The sequence below is a fragment of the Dendrobium catenatum genome, unplaced genomic scaffold, assembly GCF_001605985.2.
Source record: "Dendrobium catenatum unplaced genomic scaffold, ASM160598v2 fragScaff_scaffold_1395, whole genome shotgun sequence".
NCBI lineage: Eukaryota > Viridiplantae > Streptophyta > Magnoliopsida > Asparagales > Orchidaceae > Dendrobium > Dendrobium catenatum.
In genome coordinates this window covers 132,933-153,427 of record NW_021319857.1, presented here as the reverse complement: position 1 = coordinate 153,427, position 20,495 = coordinate 132,933, and the positions used below count along the sequence as shown (strand labels likewise).

Sequence of the window (20,495 nt, the reverse complement as noted above, 5' to 3'; positions counted from 1 at the left end):
TATAGATGAAGAAGAGGTTGAGGATGAATTTTACTTTAATTATGAAGATTCTTCTGAAGACAATCAAAGTGATGATGAGCCTGCTTTGGGTCTTGATCCTAAGGGGATGTTTTATTTTTAAGTGAGTTTATTTTAAATCTTGTATTCCAGTAATATTATCTTAAAACAAATCTTCAAATTCATAGTTGACATAATATTTTGTTATTTTTTTTCATTATTTATAATTTTAAATTAATTTATTTTAATCGTTTTGAGGCTTACGCCTCGATCCGCCTCGAGGCTTACGCCTTGCCTCGTTTAGAAAAAACGCCTCGATTCTCGATTTCGCCTTTTAAAATCTTGGGTCAAATACTGCTTATAGTGTGAGTTTACCACCAGTGCGTGATTATATGTCAAGGAAGGCCTTCAGGGTTCTGTTGGAACTGACTACCAAGGGAGCATTTTTCCACATGACAATCTAAATCTTAGAGTCCCAACAATTGCTGAACGGAAGGATGATAGAGATTCTTTTTGTAAAGAACTTGATATATGCGAAGAGGATTGCCGTCAAGATATGTTGCGAGAGAGGGAAGGAGAGAAGGAACGTGAAAGGGATTATCTGTCCATAAATAAAAGATACCCTAGGTTACTAATATCTCCTGAATTTACAAAGATTGAATTGTTGCGGGCTATGGACTTGAGACTCATTGCCTTGAAGGAAGAGCTAGTTGCTTCTTTCAACAGCGTTGCTGGTGCTACTTGTTGTACCAACCATATTTCTGATTTAGCATCTCAGCATTTTGGTGCAGTGAAATTAAGCAACTTATTATTTGAGTTTTTAGAGTTGTGCCCAAATAACATGCACTTCAACACTACAAAGAATCAACATATATCCTTGAACGATTCAAGAAATATTAGCCAAGCAACAAAAGGAAAGTTTTTTCCTCCTCAGGGCAAAATATATAGTTAATCCCGTAGCCGCCATCATTTTTTCTGCTAATGTAGCCCGAGCTAAGCACAAAACTCATCAGAGAGTGAGGATTCCTGAGATTCAAGTGATAGAGATAGACCCAATGTTGTAAAAAATCGGCTAGTTGTAAGATATGCAAATACTAGAAGATCTGTTTCACCAATGCAACAGATCAAGGTAGGTAGATCTGGTTCTCGTAGGTCTGCTGCAATTACCATTAAGAGCCTCAATTATTTTCCAGACAAAGAAAAATCTAAAACAAATAGAGATGTTGATCCAACCAAGAATGGGGATGATGAAATGGAACATCAACGAAAGAAGCCTGAAAATAATGTCCACTAGAATGAGTGTTCAAGATGTTATCAGCCTTTTTGAGCGCAAACCAAAAGATGAAAATGCAGATATTCAAAATAAGAAAACTTCAGAGGTATCCATTAATGCCAACAAATCTATCTTACAAAGATGCAGTGCGGCAATGGGTGGTTCCTTTAAGTATTCTACACAGGCAAAAACATTGGATTCTTGCCATTAGATTGCTTCTGGTAACTTGGACCATGAAGCAGAGGAGAGAAAAGAAGATGAGGTGAAGGCTAAGCCTTCAAATCCACAAAGTGTTCAAGTTGTTATGTCTGAAGAGATCGTCACGGCAGAACCACTGCAAGGTGATGCTCTTACTGAACTTGTTTTTACTTCCATTGATGTGGAGGGTAAAGATTGTACATCGACTGAATGGAATCAGTAGCAGGAGGTAGAGTTGAATGACATGCTTATGAAAACGATGTAGAGCAGCAAGGCTAGTAAATACCTTTGTTACAAACGAGGATTTGATAGGAACAAGAGGGAAAAGCTTGATTTTATTGCATACAACTATCCCTATTTATAGATCTATACAAGATGTCTTAACAAAGAAATAAATAACTTCAAATTGATACATAATTGCCTCAATATGATCCTTCATAATTCAACTACTCTTCTTTGGAAAGAAATCATCGGGAGAGTAATTCCGGGCGGGATTGAGAGAGCTTCCCACGAATCATGCTTTGTGGCCATGAGATTTCTTTTAGGTTGAACGGCTACGATTGTAATACTCCCCCTCAAGCTGGGGAACATGGATCTGTCATTTCGATCTTGTCATTACGAGAAAGACTGAGTTGTCCAACCCTTTGGTAAGGATATTGTGCTGGATTGGATTGTGGGCTATGTTAATTGCTGACTTGTTGTCACAATATAGCTTCATGGGATTATTCCACTTGATCCATAGGTCTTCTAGAATCATCTTAATCCATAGTAAATCACATATTTCCAAGGCCATAGCTTTATATTTTGCTTCCGCACTAGATCTTTCCACCACATTTTGTTTCTTGCTTCTCCATGTAACTAGGTTCCCTTCGAGAAATGTGCAGTATCCAAAGGTAGATCTTCAATCTACTGGTAATCCCGCATAATCAGTATCCGTGTATGCTTCTAGGGTTATTTCGCGATCTCTTCTAAAGAGAATCTCTTTCCTTGGGTTTTCTTTAAGGTGGTGTAGTATCCTGTCTACAGCTTGCATATGAGCCCACTTTGGATTCTGCATAAACTGACTGACCATGCTTACAACAAATGCTATATCTAGTCTGGTGTGAGAGAGGTAGATCAATTTTCCTACAAGTCTCTGATACAACCCTTAATCTACATATAGATCTTCTTTTGCTTCCCACAATTTAAGATTTGGTTCTACTGGTGTTGGTGCTAGTTTACAAGCTAATTTACCGGTTTCTTTTAGAAGATCTTTAATGTATTTCTGTTGTGAAACGAAGATTCCTTTGTTGGAGTGTGCTACTTCAATACCGAGAAAATATTTTAGTTTACCAAGTTCTTTGATGTCAAATTCCTTGGTAAAACTTTTCATTAAACTAACTATCTCTTCTTCGTTATTTTCAATCAAGATAATATCATCCACATATATCAATAATATTGTGACTCCCCCTGAGTCTGAGTGTTTAAAAAATAATATATGATCCCTAGAATTTGCTTATACCCATTAAGAAGCATGAATTTTGAGAATCATCCGAACTAGGCCTTTGGTGATTGTTTGAGCTCATATAAAACCTTTTTTAATCTCCACACCCTATTACCTTCAAATCTTTTCTTAAACCTGATGGTATTTCCATAAATATCTCTTCTTCCAGATCCCTATGCAAGAATGCATTTTCACATCCAATTGTTCCAGATGTTATAGTTATACTTGGCTGATAGTGAGAGTAGTATTCTGACAGTGTTCATCTTGGCTACAGGTGCAAAAATTTCTTGGTAGTTAATGCCATATGTTTGAGTGTACCTTTTGCCACTAGTCTTGCCTTATATCTTTTTAGTGTCCCATCAGCTTTGTACTTTACGAAGAACATCCATTGTAGCCGACCGACTTTTTCCCTATCAGTAAATTGATGATCTCTCATGTATTGTTCTTTTCTAGGGCCTGCATTTCATCTATCATGGCATTTTTTAAATTTTCATCAGATAAGGCCTCAAAAATATCTTTAGGAATATGAATATCTTCTAGTTTACTCAAGAAATTTTTGTGTGAGGATGATAAGTTGTTGAAGGATATAGAGTTGGTTAAAGGGTATAAGGGAGGTGATGAGCTTACCTTATTTTTAGGAGATGGTTCAGATTCTTGGATCTTCTTTGGAGCACAATCTGAACTTGTATGCCTAGAGTATACCTTCCCAAATCTAATGACAGCTTTGTCTTTTGTTTCCCTATCCTGGTTTTTAGGTGGATTGTTTTGAGGTGGTGGAGGAAGGTCAAGAGGTGCTAGTTCATTTTCCTCATCTTCAATCTCCTCCTGAAGATGAAGCTTAAAAAATAGGAATTTTGTTTATCAAATATAACATCAACAGAGACAAGGGTTTTTCTTGTAGGTGGACGATAACACTTGTAATCTTTTTGGGTAGCTAAATATTCAACAAAGATGCATTTGAGTGCTTTTGGATTTATTTTTCCTCTATTTTGGATGTGACTATGAACATAGGCAGCGCACTCTAAGATTTTTTGTGTAAGGTTATGATGGGTTTGAAACGGGGTAAAATGAGGACAAAATCTCCATTGTAGTTTTGAGTCATAGGGTTATTGAAGGTAGTTGGTTATGAGATAAGTTGCAATTAGGAGGGCTTCCCCCCAATAGGATTTGGGTGTATTGTAGTGGAATAGAAATGCTCGAGTGGAGGCTAGAAGGTGACAATTATTTCTCTCTGCAACCTCATTTTGTTGTGGGGTGTGAACGTAGGAGGACTCATGGATGATCCCTTCACTTTGGAAGTAGGAGAAAATGGTTTGGTTGAAATAATTTTTAGTATTATCGGAGCGAAATTTTCTTATTTTTAATCCGAATTGATTTTGGATCATGGTATGAAAAATGGGAAGAATGGTGCTTACATAAAATTTATTTTTGAGGATATAGATCCAAGAGACTCTAGTGCAATCATCAATGAATTATACAAATTAGCGTGCCCCAGACAGATTGAGGATTTTGGAGGGTCCCCATATATCACTATGAATAAGGTAGAAAGGAGTATTATATCTCTCATTTTATTTGGGAAGGAAATTCTTTTATGTTTGACTAACTCACAAGTTTCATAATGAAAATGTTTATTTTCTAATTTCTGAAAAAGTTGTGGATACATATATCTTAGGCTATCAAAAGATGGGTGTACTAACCTATAATGATGAAGCCAAATAGTGAAATTCTTATTAATTAGGGATAAGATATAGCAACTATTTTTAGATAAATTTAGTTCTTCTAGGCAGTACAATCCAGCTTTCTTCTTAGCAAGTCCAATCTTCTTTCTCGATCTCTGATCCTGAAATAAGCAATAAGTAGGGTTAAATAAAGCTTGACAATTATGATCATTAGTAAGTTTTTGTATTGTTATTAGGTTTGAAGATAATTGAGATACGTGGAGCACATTTTTTAGGGTGAGGAAGATAATATTATGTCTCATTGGCCTGCTACTGTGGTAAGAGAACCATCAACAATAATGATTTTCTTGTTGCTTGGGCAAGGAGTATAGTTGATGAAGTGGGTAGGTGAGTGGGTCATGTGATTTGTGGCTCCTGAGTTAATGATCCATAATTCCTTTAAATGATTTCTAGAGGCACTTAAACTAATATAAATCGAAAACTTACATGAGAGTGCAAGTAAAGTAGATGCATTTGATTTTTCAAGAGATACCAGGAGTCGTTTTAGTTTATCAATATCTTCTTTATTAAGTTTTACAAGGCAAGACTGTGCTTCTGGGTTGGGCTGACTTGTAGTGTTGTTGGCATGTGACGTGCTCCTTGTTTCAGTTCTTTGATTCCACTCCTTACTGGGGGGTTTTCCATGTATTTTCCAGCACGTTTCCTTTGTGTGTCTTGGCTTCTTGCAATAACTGCACGAAAATGCATTTTTGTCTTTGAATTTTGAGGAATCTTTACCTTTCTCCTTCCATGATGATTCTTTGTTCATCACCATTACTGAACTTTCAATGACCTTTGGTTCTAACATTACTTCTCGTCGGCTTTCTTCCACGTGGATGAGAGAAATAATTTTGTTAAGTGATAACGTCTCCTCTTTGCTGAGGATCTGGACTCTAACATGATCAAATTTTGAATTTAGTTATGCAAGGAAATCATAAACTCTATCTTTTTCAATAAAGTTCTTTAGGATCGTAGCATCCCCCGGACATCTGGTTTTTATACATATGTAGTGATCAAATTCTTGCCATAAATTTTGTAGAAGGGTGGTATACTCCGTCACGCTCTTGCTCCTTTGCTTTGTGCTTCCTACTTTGACTTTAATTTCAAAGATTTGAGACGCATCTCAAGCTTTAGAAAAGGTCTGTTGGGCAGCATCCCATATGTCATTTGCAGAGGAAAGGAACATAAATGTATCGCTAATTTCTGGAGTCATGGAGTTCCACAACCATGACATAATCATGGAGTCTGCTTCATCCCATGCCCCAAAATTCGGATCTCCTCCTTTTGGTCCTCCTCCGAGGAGGTGATGTATTTTTCCTTTTCCTTTTAAGTAGGTTTTCACAAATTAAGAACACTTTATGTAATTCTTCCCATTTAGTCGATAGGAAGGTTGCATGCTGATAGGAAACACTTGAGTTCCCAAGTGTTTCTCACCAAAACTGAAGTTGATCCGATGGAAACTGCTGTCCACAGCAGAAATACAGTAGAAATCTGCTGTTTACAGCAGAAAAACAGCAAAACCACAAGGAAATCCGAGAGAAAACTCAAAGAAAAGCTTGTATTCCACTAGTCGATGAATAAAATAGCAAGATACAATTGATCCTCAATTCGAGAGGAGGATCGTTCTCTCCCAAATCTCTGGCAACGCCAAGAGCCCAAAGAAAACCTAAATCTAAGAGATCTCAAATTTCAGCCAAATTCAAGATGCCCAAACCCTAACAAAAATCAACTATTTAATGCATACAAATCAAAAGGAATTCCCTAAACAGTCCCTACATTCAAATTTCTCTCTAAAACCCCCCAAAAATCCTTCCTAAAACGCTCCGTTTGAGCTGTCGGCCCGCCCGATCTCCGCAGGAGGCGGAGATCACGCGACGTTTCGCGTCTGAGCCGGTCCCGTGCGGACCGGCTGGACTGGTCCAGTGGACCGGTCTAACACATGCTTTGGAGGTCACCTCGTCCTTGGTGCACCATAGAATCTTCAAATTGGTTAGTGTTTGGAGAAGAATTAATTTCTGACATTTTTGGGTTAAATGATAGTAATGAAGACTATCTATTTGATTATGTATAGCAATGAAGGCTCAAAAAAGTCCCTCCAATCTTTAGTTATAGCAAATAAAGGCCAATGATTTTTTTTTTTCCGAAATAACCGGTCCAACCCTTAAAAGGACCGGCCGGTTAGCTATGCAAGCAAAATGTCTGCTTGGGATTGTGAATGGCTCAAGCGGGGTGTTCGGCTAGAGGGCTTCTTTGATTTGCTTCGTGGTTATTCGTCTACGCTCCTTCGACCAGTTTCCCTTTCTGTCGGATCGGTTTCGTTGCTTCGCAGGAGGCTTCTTCGGCTCTATTGTGGCTGTTCGACTAAGCTCCTTTGACGACTTTCCCTTCCTGTCGGATCAGGATACTTGCTTTGCAGGAGGCTTCTTCGGCTCCTCCCTTCCGTGAGGCTTCCGTTGAGGGCAAAGTTTCGACTTCTTCTTCCTTGAGGAGGACCGCCGACTTCCGGCTCCGGCTTCAGGCTTCGTTCAGTAAGGCTTCTTCCCGCTCGGTTAATTCCCTCTTTCCTTCGTGCCTCTGATACCATATTACAAAGGAGGATTTGAGAGGAATAAGAGGAAAAAACTTGATTTTATTGCGTACAACCATCCCTCTTTATAGAACTATATAAGATGTTTTAAAAAAGAAATAAATAACTTCAAATTGATACATAATTGTCTCAATATGATCCTTCCTAATTCAGCTACTCTTTTTTTGGAAAGAAATTATTGGGAAAGTAATTCCTGGAGGGATTGAGAGAGCTTCCCATGAATCATGCTTTGTGGCCATGGGATTTCTTTGAGGTTAAATTGCTAGGATTGTAACAACCTTGATACCGAAGTTGGTATTGATGGTTTGTTAGAAACATCTATAAATTAAAAAGGGGGGGTTTTACAGCCAATACAAAGAGAAAAGGGTCGAGAAACTTCAAGCTGAGAATGCTAGAAACCATGCAGCAAACAAGCACAATTTAAGGTGATGCATGAGACACTAGAGCAGAACAACCAAATCTATTAAGGCTATTGTGAAACCAGAATCTGCAAGTCTCTCTCAAAGACCAAGGAGAAATTCATCTCCACCTATTCTACTGAAGGAACTTTCTAAGTCAACCAATTCAAAGAATGTCTCGCCTAAATCATCTTCTATAAAGATTGAAAGCGCTTTACAATCAGGCCCTCTAAAGAAAAAGAATGGAACACATCTAGCTAAAAGCTCTTATGAAGTTTCTTCTAGTAGCATTTCAAGCCGCCAAAGATCCTAGCTATCAAATTCTCCACACCAGCCAAGCCTGAAGTCTAAGAAGTCACTGAGGCGTGCGATAGGAGATCACACCCCATCTTCACCACTCCCGACTTTGATAAAAAACATAGAGGTAATTTTGGAGCCCTTAGAAGTAGAAGGGGTGCGCCGAGGGGAAACATGAGAACATAAGGTATTTATTAAGTGGAATGATTTGCCGGAGTACGTAGCTACATGGGAGCCATATGAGATGATTCAGAGACAGTCTCATCATTCCACCTTGAGGACAAGGTGCATTTTTGGAGAGCACAGGGGAACCCACAGCCACAAAGAGGGAGTTGTTTAGGAAGGTTTCTAATCAAGAGGGTGTTGTTTAGGAAAGTTCTTAATTAAAGAAAATTATTTAGAAAGGTTCATAATCAAGGGGTGAGTTGTTTAGGAAAGTTCCTAATTAAGGGAAATTAATTAGGAAGATTTATGATCAATGGGGGAGTTGTTTAGGAAAGTTTCCTAATTATATTTATGCTATTTAAGAAGTGTTTAATTATTTAAGAAGGATTCCTAAAACATATTTAATTATTTAGGAAGGTTTCCTAAATTATGTTTATGTTGATTAGGAAGATTTTATTTATGTTATTGTATTCTAGGGCTATCTAAGAGAGAGTTTGCCTATAATTTTGGGTATGATATTGCTGAGTTTATTTTTCTAGTATTTGTGGTGAGTTCCAAGCAGCATCTAGAGTTTGCAGGAGAGCTGATCTACCTCTCGAATAGTAGATCAATTGTATCTTGCTTTATTATTGAAGAAGAAATAAGAAATTCAACCCAATCTTGGTTTTCCTACACTGTTTTTCTACGTATTACTTTGTTGTTTTTACTTCCAAAATGCATCACAATCACCATGTGATGGCTAGCTGGAATGCCATGTAGTACACTCTCCAATTACTCATGAATTCTACAAACAGGAATACTATATATGCAATTCCGGTAAAATATCAATTGCATAATGCCAGCAATTCCACATATGAATAATTCCATGGCGCACACAATACGCATATATGTTTAATACTACATGTTTAATGCTACCGTGATTCATTCCCCAAATCCATGCAACCATTTCTGATCAATTCCAGCATGATGCATTCCCTTAATTTTCAAGATTAGTATATGCATGTGGCAGAAGTAATCACCATGTGATGGCTACCTAGAATGCCACACACTATCCAATTACTCGTGAATTCTACCAGCAGAAATACTATATACGCAATTCCAGTAAACAATCAATTACGTAATGCCAGTAATTCCACATTTCCACATAAGAATAATTTCATGGTGTACACAATACACTTATATGTTTAATGCCACCGTGATTCATTCCCCAAATCTGGTCTGGCAAGTTTTGTTGAGGAATGTGAGTTTGGGTCTGGTGCCATTTCTGAGAGGTGAAAAATCTGATATGAAAAAATCAAGAGGTTGATTGAACCCTCATCCATAGGCTTAAATTTATGGGTTGAAAAAGAATTTGAACACTGTATCTTTCCCAACTTTCCCCTCATTGGCCCACATTTGATTTACACTCCATAAAAAGTGGTATCACAGTTGATGGCTCGATTGTGATTAAATGTTTCATACAAATTGTGGCCACCTTCTAACATGGTTCAATAAAATTCAATAATATGTGACTCCAGGATGACTCCTCGTAGTTCAGTAAGCTCTTAGCATATAATACTCAACGATATTAAAAAAAAAAACTATTGGATAGGAAGTGATAGTCTAATGTGAATAATTCTCACATGAGGATAAGATTATTAAGGCATGTGAGAATTTGAGTTTAATCTCACATAATATGAGTGAAAATATATTGTTGTAAAAATACAAATTGGTTGGCCCTAATTAATAAAATAAAGCTTCTAAGTTTAAAATGAATTTAGCTGCTTATATAATCAATCCAACTTTGGTCTGAGGGTTGATTCACGCACCTTAATAACCTTAACAAAAACATCCTTTGTTGCTTTTAAGTTTTAACTAAATTCCTCTCATCAATCATAGGAAAGTTTTGTAAGATTTCTAATAAAACATTTCAAAGAATCAAGCTAACAATTGCATGTCCAACTCCAAGAAGTATATAAAATCTTCTCAACCAACTTCATTGGAAAGCTAGAATGTTAACTGAACGCCTTCTTTCGTGAAGTTTATAGAGGTTTGGGTTGCAAACTTAATTGGTTGAAATGCTTCAACAAATAGAATTCACATGTTCAATTTGAACAAGTGAATTCCCATGGGTACATTTGAATTCACATGCATCAACTAGAAGAGGAGATAGAATTAGAATTAAAGGTTATGAAGAATAAAGGGAAGGTTGAAGGTAAAAAGGGGAGAGAAGTTGCTCAAAATAATTGATGAGTAACAGAATTAATACATTAGGAAGCACTTACTAGAATGAATTGAAAATGAGGTTTCATAACACAAATAGTTGGTATATGACTAATGATGCTGCCGCTGCTGCTGATGATGTTTAATAATCAGCATAATGGAACAAAACCCAAATAGCAGAAATTTATCTTCTCAGATATTATATTCCAAAATTTCACTTTACCAATAACTGTAATGGTTAAGTAGCTCCCTATAACTTCATCTTGATATGCTTTCAAACCAATTAAAACTAAATAAGCATCTAACTCTTCTGGTCAAGATTGTTGAAATTTGAATATAGAGAATTGACGAAGGAATATAAAGCATTTACTCACAAAGGAAAAGGAATAATTATTCATAATAACTAGTCAAGACTCATACGCTGCAATAGAGGATGAAAATGAAACGAAGTTAGGCGTTGATTGCACTTTAAAGACACTGACAAGAATTAAAATGATTGAAGGTTGATCTATTAAACTTAAATTAAAATATTAAAAAATCTAAATTTAAGTCTAATGTCATATGTTATATGTGATTAGTCATTAAATGAAATAGATGAACATTAAGTAATGTTAAAAAATGAAACTTGGTTCCAACATAATTATATTTGAATTTAAATTTAAAAACAAAGACATCCATGATGTGATAGTAAAGTATTAAATAAATAAACCAATATTCAAAATTTAATCAATGTTATATGTTACATGTAAATAGTAATTAAATAAAAACATTGACGATCAAGTAGCCATAAATGAATTTGAGCTACAATATAATTATATTTAAATTCAAATTTAAGAATAATAACATCACTGGTATAACAGTTGATTGTTGCAAAAAATAAGTGAAGCTTTCAAAGTCAAAATGGTATAATGTGTCATATGTCATGTGATAAATATGAAGTATATTTGAATTCAAGTTCAAATTATGATATGTAGCAGTCACAAGAAATGTCAAACATCACCTCTTAGTCATGTACACATATTTACTATGTTTAAAGATATTATTAAAAAACAATACATTGCCACAACATTATCTTGGTTATAATTTAAAATATATATATATATATATAAATTTCATATTTAAAATTAATCACAAATAGTAATTTAAAAAAAAGAGAAGAATTTAAAAAATTTCTAAATACCTAAATACCCTTAAATCCCACTTAAACTCTCTTTCTAGGACTTCCCTCTCATCTGGTCTAAATTTAATTAAAAGTAGAAGACCCTAAGCCAAAAAATAAAATTTCTAGGTGATTTCTCGAGCTCTTACTTAAATATGTGTGAAGCCACAACTTTTTTCACTTATTGAGCACCAAACAATTATTTAACCAAAGCCTTTTTTTGGTAAGACATATTGTATAGGAGATGAAATTACATACCAGCATAAAGGACAAAAATATGACACTGAAAAGTGTCTCGCTAAAGTAACCCCTCTCAGCCCCAAGCTCCTGAAGTATGGAGAGCCAAAGAGGAGAGAAAAAATAAACTTTGGTAAAGAAATGTTAAATTAATGTTATTTCCACATGACAAAAGTACCCACCGGAAGGATCATGAATCCAATATCTTTAAGAATTGGCCCAGGTTGGTGCAAATAGTGAACGCCTCGAGCAGCTAAACCATGAATATACTAGAAAAAGCCAAGGGAAAATTGTAAGTTTCAAACTATGCCCTGGTTCAAAAGAGATGTAAAGCTCTTCAAGTTTCTTAGGAGCATGCACCACAAAAGGGGTGATATGCATGGAATAGGAATAAAAGAATTTCTTTAAAGCCTTTTTACATGATATAAAGCCTGGATAAGAATTCATTCAGGAGAATAAAAAAAACAAAGAAAATTATTTAATGCATAAAAGTATTGAGCAAACAAAATAAAAGTATTGAGGAGTGGTCTTTAGATATATTTTGAGAATTATTTGATGTATTCAAGTAATTTATGTTTTTCTTATTATTACGTAGCCTGTATCTTTAAGCAATAGAAAAGAGTGACATTAGCAGATAGAACAATTTAAAAAAAGGTGGTAAACTAGAACAACTGTACAGATAAGTCTAAAGAAGATCCAATCCAGGAAGAAAGAACAATAAACAGCTCATGATTTCCTCTGTCTTGCAAATTGGAGATCAAGGGTTCAATTCCTTCAAGAACATGTCAGGGAGGCATGTTGTTTGGATTTTTAGAGTGACTGTGGTGATCTAAACGTGCAGCAAACATATCAAAGCTAAATATGCAATTGTAAAGTAAACTGCTTATGTGCAAAGATTGCACTTGAAGACAAATGACTTTGATTTAGAAGAACACCAGAGGAGTTAGGGATGTGAAGAAATTAGTAAAAGGAACCTTTTAGAATAGGATTCTCTTAAAAAGAAATAGCCTTCTATGGAAATCATGTAATAAGTAAACTTAAAAAGATAAAAATGATATTGCTCCTTATAGGACACTTTCAAAAGTTGATAATAAAAGGGGTAAATGATAGTGAAGGAACCAAAACAAATTTAATTTAGAAGCCACAGAAATCAAGAGCTTTGTGTTCCTTTCTACAACATATAACTCTGAGCATTTAGCAGATTATCCACTACTTTTGAACATTGCTAAATCCATACAAAGGTTGCTCAAGTATATTTGTGCGTGTTGATGCAATGTTGTTTTACTCCTCACATAATATACTAACAATTGAGTTTCAAAATTTTCTGACAAGAAACTGGGGATTTCTAACCCCTTTAGCATTTAGTCTAAGTATTCCATTACCATGTCTTAATAAAAGTGTCCTTAGGGTAGACTATATAACATAAAATTCAAGAACAATAAAATATAAGTCAACCCCAAATGCATTTACACTTATAAATACAGTATAATCAGATACAATCAAAGAAGATTCAAATTAAAATCGATAACTAAACTAAGAGATTATAGTGATGAACCCCTAGGGTAGTAGAAATTAGGCTTGTAAACAAGCAAAACATTGCCTCATTCAAATATGTTTATCTGTTATTATCATACTCGAAAAAAAAAATATTGAACATGCATTTTGTTTTAAAATCTCACTCAAACTTGCTTGTATACTTCTTATCGAGCGACATCCAAAAACCAAACTTTAATCACACTCGATAGACTATATGCGAGATATTACTTATTTAATCATATATCTAATTATTGAATAGAAAGAATATACAAACTTGTTCATAAAAATTGGCATATTTCAGTTATCATGTCTTTTAATCTTTTTGAAAATATAAATACTGATTAAAAAATTATTCATTTGAATAATCTAATACTTTGCTCAATATGAACTATCATTATATTTATACCTTTATTAATATATACATCACCCAAAATGTATATGATGAAAATATGTTTAATGCAAGAAAATAAAGTGAGTCGTTTAAGAATCTATCATACAATCATTAAGGGGGCATTTAATAGAGATCTTAGCAAACTAATTGGTGAATAACAAATAAAAAAGCACATCAGCATCAATGGACAAGAGAGTCAATGCCCAAATTTGTTCATTTATATGCAAAATTCCATAAACCATGAGGTAGTTTATTCAATTATTCAAGTACTTGAAGCCTTAAACGAACTGGTATCAAGCAATTCATCCAACATACTACTTCATTTGCACCCGTAATAGAAACACTTTCACATGAAAAGTCGTATCACCGGAGTACATAGAAGACAGCAATTTAGCAGTTTCAGAACACACGTACTTCTTTACGAAACTATCTGCAAAGAATTCGAGACCCAGTGCACAAAAAAGATGCATACAAAGATATAAGACCATTAAAGAAGACATACAACCACCATCAAGATCAAGAAAAAGAGAGTGCGAGCTGCAAACTACGATCTGTAAGATTCTCAGCAACTCCACATAAAAATATCTTTAAGGAAAATTCAAGATGAATACCCCCCAAAACTTTACACTTTCTCACTGAATTTAGGTTTTGCAAACAAAAGCAGCCGAAAAAAAAAAAAATTCTACCTGAAATATGAGACCAGCAAGCAGATACTTCCATTTCTCAGCCAGAAAATGAAGCTCCAATGACGTTTCTACACAAATCTTCCTCCATAGCTGACATCACACAAAGCCCTCTCAAAATAACATAAATAATATATCAACTCGGAAAGAAATCGCACGGTAAGATGTAGAATAGAGCAGAGGTGAAAGAAAACATGTGAAACAAACCTTGGAAGCCTCGCGAGCAAGATAAACCATAGTAGTGGCAATCCACGGCACAAGTTCCATAGAATGTTAGAAGACGTCTGCTCTTCCGCTCATCCTTCTTCACCTTCAAAGTCAAAACTATTGAAACTCCAAACAGTGCTATCAATCGCTCCTTCGGCTACTTATCTGACGGCGGGGGAGGGGGCGGGGGCGGGACCGCAGATGATTCGATGAAGTTATGTTCTGTCGAAGCTTGACTGACCTTTTTCCCTTATCAATTAATACCTGCACTGATTTCAAACAATTAAAATGCTTTTAATTTGGCCAGTCGCGTTCTTCTGGCAACCAGACCGCTCAGAAGGACGACTAAACACCGGAGAGAGAGGGAGAGAGATAAACTTCTACTTCTTGTTCGCGTCTCTGCTAGTGCGATCGGTTACGAGAAAGGACAAGAAACTGCGAGCGGAGCCTCTTGATGGATTCACCGAATCTCAACAAAATAAAAATAAAATTTCAGGACTTAAAAACTTAAATAAGAAAATAATAATTTATGATTGCCCGTTGCATGTAAGATAACGAAGGCTCATTCATTAGTTAGTTATGTTTGGTTGTGTTTTTATTTAATTTTATTTTATTTGAAGAATTAGCTTTTATATATTTAATTAGAGAAATATTTAAGCTATTTACTTTTCAAAAATTGTCCAAAACTTGGTTTCAAATCAAATAAATTTCTTATGTTTATGTCTTCACCATGAAACAAAAAAGATGTTGTCTTTTCATACAAATTATTGAATTCAAATTTCTTCATAGATGATATGCGACCTTACTAGCAGGCTGGCTAGATGAATATGCAAGTAGAATTTGTATGAGAATGTAAAATAGAGAGTAGAGGTAAAGTATAGTGGTGTCGAGTGAAAAATAAGCAAGTTTAGTAGGGGCGAGTATGTAGTACTAGGCAGGTTTGTGAGCTAGCATCGGGCATGGGTAACTTGGTGATTTTATTTGATTGGAAATCATGGGTGGTCTATACCGAGCCTCAGGTTACCACGAGGGAATTAGCGAATGAGATGAGACAACTGAAACAACTAGCTGTGGTTGATATGCATAGAGCAAGTTGAGGACCTAAGTAGGCTTTTTCTTTCCCTATAATTGAGTTTGGATGGAGGGATGGTTGTTCTGGGAGTGAGCAAGTGATTGATAATTGAGTCAATGTATGTGATGGGTGTCGAGTTGTTGATCTAATGAGGAATCTCGTAGTTGCCGTGTATAGTGTAGTTCTCTGGTAAACTTGGGCAAGTGATGTATGTTGATCTAGTTGGGGTGAGTTTCCCTTTGACTTCCAGATCAGTACCACTCCCCTTAGATTGCTTAGAAGAGTTCCCCCATAGTCCCTCTTAAAAGGAAAATCCTTTATCTTGGCCCGCTAGCCACTTGCTAAGTACCTGAGAAAGCATATGTAAGTATATTTTTAGTTTCCCAATTCACTTATCCCTTTGATAGATGAGTGATGAAAATGATGAGATAATGAGAATATCAAGAGCATTAAATAAGGCTAAACAAGTATAAAGAAAAAAAATGTGAATTTATAATCTTGTTTACTGTAGCCTTGAGGACTGTGTTGACCTCATATTGATGACAGTGATGTGATATCACCCTCCAAGTGATTCTCTATAAATATGGGGTCTGCATTATGAAAGATTTGCACTTTTGTTTATGTGATGAGAGCTTATGAATTCGACGAATCTTTGAGAGAATGAATTCCTTAGCAATTGCTCATCTTAGCTGAGAGCATCCAAGAAAGTTATCTTTCTACAGGGGCGGGTTAAGTTTGGGGTGATTGAGGTTTCATTGAGAAAGGAGTTGGTCAGTAATGCCCAATTGACACAGGTGATCCCCGAGCTTAATGTTGCCCTACCTATAAAGAAGGTTGAAAGAAGATCCGAAAGCTACATTTGGAAGAGAGAGAACGTCCGTCTTTTACGCAGGAGAGAGGTTTGCTTTTCAAAATTTCATTCATGGCGGGTAAACCGCTGTTGACGGAAGATGCGGCTGCCTTCGCCGCTGAGCGTCGAATTCCTCCCGGCGATCCTCCCGGAGCTCTTGGCCATCCTCAAGTTTCTTTCAATTATTTGAAACCGGGACCAATCAGATTTTATGAGCCGTCTTTTGATGCTTTGAAGAAAACGCTTCCAGTTCTAGGGAAAGGAAAAGAAAAAGTAATACCATATGATGATCTGAAGCTTCAACATTCTCCAAATCAATTGATCAAAGAAACAGAAATGTCATCTTCATCAAATTCAAAAATATTTGTTAACAGGTTTGGCGTAAACAATTCTAAACCTTTGTTCATGGAAGAGGAGATTTCATTTGCTCAAAAACTGATGGAAAACAATCAAGATGTTTGTGACAATGTCGTAAAGGAAGGAAATTCATTGCTTGCTAACAACAATATTGGTATTAGTACCAATATTTCGGTGAGAAACCAAATATCAAAGTTAAATTTTTCATAGATGAATCATTATTAACAGAGGATGGGAAATCTATCAAGTTAAATGAATCTAATATGAAGATCAATGCAGAAAAACTACAATCATCTATTGTAGTGAAGGTCTTTTGGGACAAGGCTCGTGTTGCTGTGATAGCAAGAGAATTGCGACGACAATGGAATTTATTTGGTAAATTCCATATTACTTCATTGGGTCTTGGTTGGATTCTTTGCTCTTTCTTTGAAGAAGGTGCTGCGAAAAAAATTCTAGGAGGACCTTGGTATGTCAACGGCCACATCGTGGGGATGGATAGATGGTCCCCTTTATTCACACCTTCATCATTAAAAGGCCTCTCCTCACCGATTTGGGTAAGGCTTCCTCATCTGCCTTTGATTTGTTGGGACAAAGACAATGTGGCCAGAATTGCTTCTATGATCGGACAATCACTATGGATAGATGGAAATATGTTCCAGTGGAGCAAAAGGGAGTATGCAAGAGTTTGTATCAGAATGGTTCTAGATCAACAATTCCCAACAGGTGTTTGGGTAGAAAGCTCTTACGGTCATTTCTTTCAAAAAGTTGAATATGATAAGGTGTCCACATTCTGCTTCAAATGTGGGAAGGTAGGACATTTGAGAGACAAATGTATTGAAGGGAATACTGCCAATCTTGAAGGCCAAAATTTTAAATCGGGTCCTCACTGTGAAATCAAAAACAAACGGAAGAAATGGTAGCTGACAAGGATTATGGTCCTTGGATTCTTGCTAATAATAAAATGAGAAGGAGGAGGACCGGTTCTAACATTGGCAAAGAAACTTATGTAGCTCCTAATCCAAATTCTGTTAAATAGATTTATGTCAAAAAAATTCCCACTAGAACTGATCCGAAAAATCCTATTCTAGAAAAATATGTTAACAGAGAAAAGGAAATGTGTAACTTGCAGTGTATAGATGCTGAAATCTCGAAAGATATGGAAGAATCAAGGTTAGAAGATATTTCAAAAGATTCCAGCAGGACTAATAATGTAACAGCTAAAGACATTTCGGAATTGGAAATGCCTCTCTCAAATTCATACTCAATTGGTCTCAATCCAGCTATAGAAGAAAATAAAGGCTTTGAAACAGAAAATGGAACACTCGAAGAAGGGGAAATTCCTTATCAAAAGATGGAAAGAATCGCTGCAGCTGAACAATTGGAGTTGACAGACTCTTCAAAAGCTAAAGGAAAATTACTCAAAGAACTCATTTCCTTGGGTAAAGATAACATTATGTCTCAGAAAAGTAAAAGTGAAAACTCTAAGAAGATTAAAAGTGGAATTTATTCCACTTTTAAAACCAAATGACGTCCATAGCATTCTGGAATTGTAGGGGAGCTAGAAAGTCATAAGCTTCCCGGTATCTAAAGGAATTTGTTAAGGAGTATAATTCCTTTTTTGTGGGGCTTGTTGAAACAAAGGTTGTTTCTTTTGATAGACTTGAAGTTAGTAAACTAATTGGAGATAATTGGGATTTTTTCTATGTCCCATCCGAAGGTCTCTCAGGCGGTATTCTAATCAGTTGGAAGAGAAATTTTTGTTCTTTTACTATTATGCATTCTTCTTCACAAGCAGTGATTGGAGTTATGAAAATTCTAAATAAAGGGGATTGGTTGATAGCAACTATATACGGCAGGAGAGATACTTATGAAAGAAGAAGACTTTGGGAAATTCTAAAGGCTAATTCAAACAATCAACTCCCTTCTATCCTAGGAGGTGACTTTAATTGTGTATTATCTCAAGAGGAGAAAAGGGGAGGAAAGAAATTTTCATTCTCCCAAGGACCTCAAGACATGAAGGCTTTCATGAATAACTGTGATTTTCATGACGTGGGCTTTATCGAACCCAAATTCACTTGGTGTAACAATAAGCAAGGAGGAGCTCGTATACTAGAAAGGTTAGATCGTTACCTTATCAACTCATAAGCTTTGAAGAACATTCAACCTGCAGTTTTTCATCACCTTGGGAGAATTGCTTCAGATCGCTATCCATTAATCTTCAACATTTTAAATTCTGGTTTCAGAAAACAGAAAAAACTGTAGTTCGAGGATACTTGGGCTTCATTTCCAGCTTCCAAAGCCATTGTTTCGAATACATGGAGGAAATCTGTCAGAGGAGATGGCGTTCAAGTTTTGAATACTAAATTTAGAAGAGTTCTTAAAGCTCTTTTTCATTGGAGTAGATCGAAGCACTCTAATCTCAACTCTCTTAAAGAAGAACTGAAGAAGGATATCATTGAGCTACAAGAAGAAGAAGCTAATTCAGGGGGATTATCTGAAGATAAAATCTGCTTGCTAAAATTTAAGGTAAAAGAACTTAATTCAACCTTGGGAAGACTGCCTTCTTGGTGAAACAAAGAGCAGAAGTTAAATGGATCAAGGATGGAGATTCTAATACAGAATATTTTCATTCTGTGGCTTCATCCAGACGGAGGCAGAACTTCATCAATCAAATTAGAAATTCGGAAGGAAGGTTGAGTGAAGAACCAGAATGCATTGAAGAATCCTTTTTGAAGTATTTCAAAACGAAATGGAGAATGAGGAAATGCAAGTTGACGGGATGGCCTGTACCGAGCAAAATCCTGGAAGAAGCTGAAATTAATTCATTGGAGGCTGATTTCTCTGTTACAGAACTAGAAGCAGTTATCCAACAACTTGAAGGTAATATTTCTCCTGGTCTTGATGGAATTACTCACTCTTTTATCAAATTTTATTGGAAATTCATTAAAGAAGACATTTGGAAAGCAGTTTATCAATTCTTGCATTCTGGTCTCATGTGTGATCTTTGGAAGGAAACTGCTGTTATCCTTATTCCAAAGATTAAAAACCCAGTAAATCCGTCTAATTATAGACCGATTAGCCTTTGTAATACCATCTATAAAATTTCAGCTAGAATATTATTAAATAGATTAATTGGCTGCATTCCTAAGATCATATCCGAAAATCAAGTTGCATTCATCAAAGGTAGATCCATTTCTGATAACATTCTCTTATCCCAAGAAATCATCAACAAATTTAGATTCTCTAAATCTAAAAAAGGTTTAATGGCCATCAAAGTGGATATGGAGCAAGCATATGATAGCATGGGTTGGCAAACTTTGGAGCAAGTACTTCACATCTTTGGGTTCCCAGAAAAATTTTCAAAGCTCCTCCTTCAATGTGTAGTTGACACTAAATATACCGGGGGCGGGGGCGGGGGCGGGACCGCAGATGATTCGATGAAGTTATGTTCTGTCGAAGCTTGACTGACCTTTTTCCCTTATCAATTAATACCTGCACTGATTTCAAACAATTAAAATGCTTTTAATTTGGCCAGTCGCGTTCTTCTGGCAACCAGACCGCTCAGAAGGACGACTAAACACCGGAGAGAGAGGGAGAGAGAGAAACTTCTACTTCTTGTTCGCGTCTCTGCTAGTGCGACCGGTTAGGAGAAAGGACAAGAAACTGCGAGCGGAGCCTCTTGATG

The 20,495-nt window shown here is 36.0% G+C and overlaps 1 protein-coding gene across 2 annotated transcripts in view; it reads right to left on the bottom strand.

The window, feature by feature from the left end:
• The window catches only part of LOC110103603 (phosphatidylinositol:ceramide inositolphosphotransferase-like), a 25,234-nt gene extending 10,196 nt beyond the window's left edge, over window positions 1–15,038 (bottom strand). Inside the window, exons 1-5 of one of the 2 annotated variants that reach the window (XM_020832401.2) lie at window positions 14,916–15,038; window positions 14,532–14,795; window positions 14,328–14,417; window positions 11,897–11,983; window positions 11,736–11,804 (exon numbers count right to left, since the gene is read on the bottom strand). In XM_020832401.2, coding sequence (XP_020688060.1) covers window positions 11,736–11,804; window positions 11,897–11,983; window positions 14,328–14,417; window positions 14,532–14,591 — 306 coding nt within the window. In that variant the 5' untranslated portion in view covers window positions 14,592–14,795; window positions 14,916–15,038. The other variant, XM_020832405.2, reaches the window with a different exon arrangement.
• Window positions 15,039–20,495: the final 5,457 nt, after the last annotated feature.